This window comes from Apteryx rowi, unplaced genomic scaffold, assembly GCF_003343035.1.
Source record: "Apteryx rowi isolate R43461 unplaced genomic scaffold, aptRow1 scaffold_190, whole genome shotgun sequence".
Taxonomy (NCBI): Eukaryota; Metazoa; Chordata; class Aves; order Apterygiformes; family Apterygidae; genus Apteryx; species Apteryx rowi.
In genome coordinates this window covers 54728-62289 of record NW_020448197.1, presented here as the reverse complement: position 1 = coordinate 62289, position 7562 = coordinate 54728, and the positions used below count along the sequence as shown (strand labels likewise).

The 7562-nt window shown below is 69.0% G+C and overlaps 1 protein-coding gene across 1 annotated transcript; it reads right to left on the bottom strand.

Annotated features, from left to right (window-relative positions):
• Positions 1-2334: 2334 nt before the first annotated feature.
• On the bottom strand, positions 2335-6395 carry CD164L2 (CD164 molecule like 2). The gene is made up of 6 exons (XM_026062426.1): positions 6371-6395; positions 5919-6023; positions 5247-5324; positions 4951-5016; positions 4109-4274; positions 2335-2533 (listed from the first exon to the last, which is right to left on the bottom strand). Exons 1-6 carry the CDS (start codon positions 6393-6395, stop codon positions 2527-2529), a joined length of 447 nt encoding a protein of 148 aa, XP_025918211.1. The 3' UTR covers positions 2335-2526.
• Positions 6396-7562: the final 1167 nt, after the last annotated feature.

Here is a 7562-nt window from a genome sequence, read left to right as displayed (position 1 = left end):
GCGCCGGTTGCAAAACGGCAGCGGGGGCGGGAAGGGGAAGCGGGGCGGGGGGGGGCCGGGGCCGGGGCCGGGACACGGCCGGGCCGGGACACGGTGCAGCCGGCCGGGCCTCTGGGCTCGCGGCGCTGGGACGGCGCGTGGGAGCCCGTGCGCCAGCTCCGTCCCCACCAAGCGCTGCTGGAGATATCGCAGCTGGAATAAATATCGTGAAGTTGGGTGCGTGGTGGGAGCGGAGGCGAAGTGGCGTTTCCCCGGGGACAAGGGGCCGTGCGGTCCCACCTGCGTCCCCGCCGCGTCCCYGCCGCCTGGGCGAGGGGCTGGGGAAGGTCCCCGGGGAGACGCAAACTGGGCTGGTGGTGCCTGTCGGGGAGCCGTCCCAGCAGAGCTAAAGGGAGGCGCGGGCTTGGCTGAGACCCAGCTGGCTCCGAAGAAATCCAGTGGGACAGGGAAGCTTTTCCCATCTGGGAAAGGCTCAGGTCTGCAGCCGCGTGTGGGGGACGGGTTCATGCAGCACTCCCGGGCTGGGTGAGCCGTCGCGACGTTGTTCCCATCCCAGGGCCGGGCCAGCTTTGGGGAGGAGGAGGAGGAAAAGGGAACAGCAGGCGCCTGCGGGGACACTGGGGACACCAGTCCCCTGCATGTCTGGGCTTGCTGCTCCACCAGGGGTGCGATTTCAGGAAAGGCAGAGCCCGAGGGTCTGGCAGCTGTGAACACCCGGTGCCCAGCCCATCCGCAGCCACCCTGGGCGGAAGGCRCTTCCCTCCTGGCCGTCTCCGCTCCCAGCACCTCGGGGTGCCGGGGCACAGGGAGCCTTGGTGTCACAGGGGCTGAATGCAGCTGCAGGGGTTTTTCCTCCCCCTCGAGCTCCCAGGTCTGTGGGGAGCTGGAAGCCAGGCTGCAGTGCCGTGGGGGCCGGAGGGTTTGGAAACCCACAGCTGGGCAGGTTTTCAAACGTGGCCTGTTTCCAGCTGCGGAAACTTGAGCTCTCTGGAGCAGGACATTAAGGAAGCAAGGAAAGCTCTGAGCACCCACAAAAGCAGCGTGGGCTCCGCTCCCACTTCCAGCACCCCAGACCAGGGCCGGGGCTACAGCCACCACGTCCTTCCCGCGGCCAGCTGGCCCCCGGCCGTGTCCACCGCATCTCCGGGGGGACATGGCCTCTTCCGCGGAGCCGAGTGCTGCTGGCAGCTGCATCCAGCTGGCCCTGCTTTCCCGGCCCTCGGGAGCACCCTCAGCTCCTGGTCCTGCCTCCAGGCCCTGGGCGCCCTCTGCCCTTACCTCGGCTCGGCCCCACGTGCAGGAGCAAAGCGGGTGGCCCCGGCGGGTGCTCGGCCCTTTGGGGCAGGGCGCAGGGTAGGTCAGGGCACAGAGACAGCCGGAGCTGGGAGACATTTCGTACAGGGGCAGCAAGGAGCTGGGTAAACGGGGGGGGGGGGAGCAGGGTTGGGATTAGCTGGCTCGGCAGCGGCGAGAGCGGCCGGGCTCACTAGGATCGCTCCGTGCTGCGGGGGCTCAGCGCCGGCTGCACCAGCACCAGCTGGGAGCGCTGCACGGAGCGGCGTCGAGCCCGGTGAGGAGCAAAGCTTGCACTGCCGAGGCTTGGCGCGGTGCAGGCAGGGGGTGCGAGCGCACCCCGGCGAAGGCTCCGTCGCGTCTCGCGCGCGCACGGGCTCTCGCCAACCCCCTGCGCCCTCGCTCCTCGCCCAGGCTGTCGGGATGATGTTGCGTGGGGGCCAGCGAACGAAGCCTCCAAGCTGGGCCTGAGCAAAGCTTTCCAGCCAGGCGGCTCCTCCGGAGCCAAGGAGCCCAGCCCAGCAGTTCCCAAATTCCTCCAGCCTTGGCCCCGCAGCTCCAGCCCGCCTGCTGCAACCTCCCCGGGGTGAGGCAAGGAGCACGGGCCCCGCAGGGACACCACGGGGACGCTCGGGCTCCGCGGGTGAGCCTGGCTTGGGGCTGCCCGCCCCATGGATAACACGACACGGAGACTGGAGATGGGAGGAAAATCCTTTATTGGGTCTTTGCCCGCCCTGCGCCAGCGCCGCCCCGCGGGATGCTCCGGCTCTGCTGCACCCCTCCAGCCTGCTCTGCTCTGACAGAGGCTGCAGGGTGCAACCGCGGTCGCGCTGGGTGCAAACACCCAGGGAGCATCGTCACCTTCCGGCAAACAGCGCTCGGGCCTGGGTGACACGTCACCCCCCACCCGTCCCCCCACCCCGGGGGCAGCTGTGCAATTGCCCAGGAGCAGAGCGGATGCTCGGGGCAGGAGAGACGCCGCCGCGGGGCAGTGCCAGCGCCCTGACCGCGGCCGCCCCGCGCCCTCGCCCCGCTGCCAGCCCCTGGCAGGGAAGGGGAGCAGGGGGAGCCCGTCCCCCGCCCCCCCGGCGCCGGCAGCGCTTTGCATAGTCGAGGTGCAGGAGGGAGGCGGGCAGGGGTCCGGCGGCCGGGTCGAGACGCTCCTGGCGGGAGGGGGGCAAAGCAGCCGGCAGCGCTGACCTCTTCTCCGCCTGCCCCGGGGGGGCACCGGCCTCAGATCCTAGTGCAGCAGACAGACGAGAGCACCTAGCAGAACGGGCCCGTCGGGGCAGGACGGGCGCAGCGGGGCTGCCCCCCCACCCCGCACCCGCCTCGCGCGGCATCGCGGTGCCCRGCCGCGTAGCGATGCCCCGGGGAAGGGGCATCCCTGGGAAACGGCGCGTCGATGGGAGCCACCGTGGGGACGGGACGGGACGGGGAGGCTTTCCGCACCCAGGCAGCCCCTCGCGCACCCCCACCCCGGGCGCGTGAACCTCCCCAGGCTCTGACACCCCGTGCAGCGACGCCGGGGCCCGCTGCGGCCGGACGCACAGACACCACCTCGCAGAGTTTAATCGGAGCAGCCCCAGCTACAAGTCTCACCCCACGGCACACAGCACGCATCCCCCCCCTCCCCCCAAAACGACACACAGGGGGGCTGGGGACCCCCCCAGACCACACAGCAACACAGAGGCACAGCAAAAGCACACAGCGAGGCCCTGGCTCTGCTCCTCCTGCGGGCACGGAGGGGCCGGGGAGGGAAACCTGGGGCAGGGCAGGGCTCCGAGAGGGACCGAGCCGCGGAGCCGGGGGCTCGGAGACGGGAGAGCCGGGGAAGGCGGCGGGATGGTGCTCGGGGCCGGGACTCTGCAGGATGTTAACGCACCCGGGCCGGATGCTCGAGGCAAAGTGCCGAGGGAAAAGCACGTGGCTGCATCCCGCGGACCTCGCYGGCGGAGGGAGCAACCCCAAATCTCACGGCTCCAGGGCGGCAGCGGTGGGTCAGCGGCCGTGCCGAGCGGCCACGCATCAGCTCCATCCCGCCGGGGCTCGGGGCATGGAAAGGGGGGAGAAAAAAACGGGGGCACCCCCTTCCTGTCCCCTCCGCAGCTGAGGGTGGCCTTCCACAGGGCAGCTACTCCCAGGAAAACAGCAAACCAGCAGAAACGCCCCCTTCACGCACACCAGGAAAGAGGGAACGAGCCGTTCCCCGCCGAGGAGGGGCGAGGGAAGGGTTCCGCTCTCGGCGCGCAGGGGGCAGCCCCCTCCCCGTCCTCTCGCCAGCACCCAGCACCTACTGGTTGTCCTCTCTGGCAGCGTGCAAGGAAAGAGAGACGGGGCACGGCCCCCCGGACATTAGACACGGCAAAGCCGCCAGGCGCGTGGGCACCGCGGGCACGACCTGCACAAGCCCCTGCTGGGCTCAGCCTCGGGGGGGGGGCAGATTTGGGGAGCGGGCGGGGTGGGCCGTGCCAGCCGGAGGAGGGAGCCGGCAGCAACACACAGACAAGGAGGCAGAGACTGGCCAGACACCGACAAGGAGAAGGGTTTAATCCTCCGCTTGGAAAGGGAGGAAGAGCCTCTCCATCTCCCCAATCCGATGGGAGAGGATGGACCGGCACAAACAGCCACGGGGGACACACTCAGCTGCAAGACAGGACACGGTGGAGACGCGAGACAGAGCCCCACGCGCCAGGGCTGACCCTGGTTCACGGATTTGAGGGTGGGCTTGGTGCGGGCACACGTCGGTGTCACCCCGGAGCCCCCTCCCCACCCTCCGGCGCGGCCCGGGGGCGGAGGGCAGCGGGAGCCTTACAGCGTTTGGTAGGTGCTGTCCTTGGACTTGATGAACTTGATGATGAAGAAGACCACGGCTTGGACGCTCAGCACCAGCACGATGCCGCCGATGAAGCTGGCCGTGTCGAAACCGGGCGGGTGGAACTCGGGGCTGCCCGTCAACGGGGCGCTGGTGGTGGTGGTCCCTGGAGGGGAGAGAGGACGCGGGGGGTTACAGGGGCTCGGGGGGCAGCCAGCACCCCTGCGGGTCCAATACCCTCCGAGCTGCCCTCTCCAAGGGCCAGGGATGGGGTGAGAGGGTATTTAGGGTCCCCTACAAGCCCGAGTTGATGCAGGGGGGGAAAGGCCGTTTCCCAGCCCYGGGCAGGGATGTTCCCACCGCCGCGCAGGCGGAGCGACGGGCTCAGCCCCCTCCGGCAGCCCGGCCGGAGCGAGCCGGCACGGCGCAGGTGAGGAGCCAGCGGCCATGCAGATAAAGGAGCCCCGCTCGGATCAATAATTCACAGGGCTCCGGGATCCAGTTACTCGTTTTAATTAGCCCAACGCTCTCCAATTCCTGCTTCCTGGAAGAGGCTCTTTCTCCAGGCGCACACGCTTCCTCCCCCTTCTCCGGCTGCCCTGCACCCCCGGCAGCGGGATGCGCTCCCCAGCCAGGACGAGCTTTGGCTGCTGGCAGGTGCCGGCTGCGATTCCCGCGGCTCGTGCAGCCCCCTTGGCACCCAATCGCCCACCCCCACGGCGGACGTGTTTCGATGCAGCCCCGAGCGCGGGGTTCCGCTCAGCCTTCCCGAGGGGAGGGAAGCGCGGAGGGAAGCGCCTCGCCTCGCCCCGTCCCACCCGCCGCCCCCCGCTGCGGCTCACGTGGGGAGCGCGTYGCCGGCTCCTTGCTAGGCGACCGCGGCGGCTCTCCGGTGGGGGATTTCAGTGCTAGAGGTGGCGATGATAGAGGAAGGGGGGGGGGAAACAACAAAAAAAGGGTTGTTAGGAGATGGGGATTCGCCTCCCCCTGGGAAACCGGCTCATGCACACAGCCGATGGGGCCATGCACCCCGACCGCCCTGCGTTYGGCTGCGGGCTGGATTCCCCCCCGCCGGCTGCGGCATCCCCCTGCCGGGGTCCGGAGGGTCCCCGCGCTGGCGGAGGGCGAGCGGGCTCACCTCGACACAGCGCGGTGGTGTTGTAGAGCGCACACGTCTCCCGCACGGCCTCCTCCCTGGGCACGCAGCTCCCCGGCTCTGCGGGAAGAGGGAGCAGCAGTTTCCCCCGGCGCCTCCAGCAAACCAACCCACAGAGGTGCCCGGCGCGGCGGGTGCGTCCCTGGCAGCTCGGCACGCGCAGCCTCCGACGGCGTCGAGCCCAGGCCTGCCCTGGATGCACGTCTCCGGCAGTGCCAGCCCTTCCCTCGCCTGCAGACCCACTTGGACCCCGGCACGTGCCAGGCCCCRGCGCCGAGGTGGGCGCATGTCAGCAGGGCTGCGAGCTGGGGCCACCGCGGGAAAGAGCCCCAGCGCCTCCGGCACCAGCACTCCAGGATCCCTGCCTCCCCGCAGGACCTTGACCGTGGAAAGCGGCTGGGGCTGGGCACCCCGGGCAGGGCCACGTGGTTTCAGGGGGTGCCGAGCTCATTTTGGCAGCTCAATAAAAGAGCGCAGTCTCCGGGCGTCTTGTTCGGCCCAGCATGGCCCGAGCCCAGATCGGAGGCTTTGAGTAAGCTCTTCCTCACCCGGCACCGGGTCCGTGACCACCTGAGCACGGCGGAGTTGCCTCCGGGTTTCGGCGCCGCAGAGCTGCACGGAGGGAGCCCCGTGGTGGACGGGGCCCGCGCTCACCTGGCCGATCGGGTGTCCCGCAGCCCGTCCACACGCAGCCCGTGCCGTTGCGGGAGGCAGCGCCCTGGAGGCATTTCTCGCAGGATCCCAGCTCTCTGCACGTGCCTGCAAAAGCCGGAGGACATGTGAGGTCAGGGCATGGCCGGTGTCCGACCTGTCACCCCGCCGGGGAGGCGAGAGGCCAGAGCAGGCCTGGGTTACCCGAGCGTCACCGCACGCCCCGCGCCTCTGCCTCCCGCCCCGACGGGCCGTCCCATGGGGTGCCCCGCTCCYGTTCCCCACGCGCGATTGCCCCAGCGCCGGCGGTGAGTCACTTGGGCGTTCGCAGTGCTGCTCTTCCCCCACGCACGCACTCATCATTAATTTAAGGCGGTGACTGTGGGCGAGGGAGGCTGCACCGGGCTCCCTGCGGGGAGTCACGGTCCCGGGTCCTCCCGTTGCGCCCAGCTCACGCAGGTCCCACGGCTGCGAGTGCATTTAGGGTCCTCCCTCAACCAACCYGTCTCCCAGGCCTTGGGCTGCCCAGGCCAGGCCCGGCTGCAAAAACTCCTCTCGGCTGAAGCGAGAGGCTCTTTCTTTCCTCCAGGTCACCCGTGTCCCAGGGGCAAGAGCAAAGGGGCAGCCGAACTACTGCCTTCATGCACCAAGTGTGATGCTGCGGCACCCATTGCCATGGCTACGGCGTGGTGGGTCCCCGCCTGCCTTCCTCCCTCCAGCATTTAGAGGCCTGCTGGGAACCAATGGGAAAGTAGGACTTTGTTCGCAGGGTTTCAGGCAGGTTTATAATTTAAGTTATTTTTATCGCGGCAGGCACAGGAACAGACGCTTGAGCAGAACGTTGTCAACTCCCGCTCCTGGTATCAGGTGTGGGGAGGGAAAGGAAAATAAATGGGATAAACAGGGCTGGCGGAGGTCAGCCCTGTCCCGCCGGAGCGCCAGGCTCCAGCAGGGAGGCCAGCGGGTACCGTGGGAGCAGAGTGCAGCCGGGAACATGCGTGGGTCTCCAGTGGGCAGCGCGAGAGGTCTGGGCTGGAAATGTCTCCCGTGATGCTTCGGTGCCTTTGAAGCAGCGGGGGGATGGGAGAAGGGGAGCAGAAGAAAGCCCGAGGTTTGCATAATTCATGCTCAGAGTTAAAGCACATCGTCCGGAAGGATCGCAAGCCGGCAGGGCACCGCGCTCTGCACCCGGCTGAAAGTTTCCGCACGGAAAGGAGTCTGGCCCAAAGCACACAACTTCCCCGGCTCTAAAGAGAGGGGGGCAGCTCCTGTGCCCTGCTGTCCCCCACCAGCCAGGGGAGCCCCGCTGCCTCCCACAACCCGCCAGGCCACAGCGAGCCGCCAGGTCCTGCTCAGCTCTGCCCCCATCACAGCGCCCGGCCCAGCTCGATGCCAGCAGGGAGCCAGCACCGGGCCGGGGCTCCYGCCCCCAAAGCTGGGGCCAGCCGAGGAAATCGGGGTGTCCTTGCCTTAGGGTCCCCACTAAACCCCTCCAGGCTGGGGGAGGGGGCAGGATGCAAGGAGATTCCTCCCCCCCCTTAGAAAAAAAGTTAGGCTGCCCTAAAGAAGCAAACTCCCAGCACCCTTCCCCGCCGGGTCCCACGGGGGGGCAYCCCCCCGCCGGCGCGGCGCCGCGCGGCCCTACCT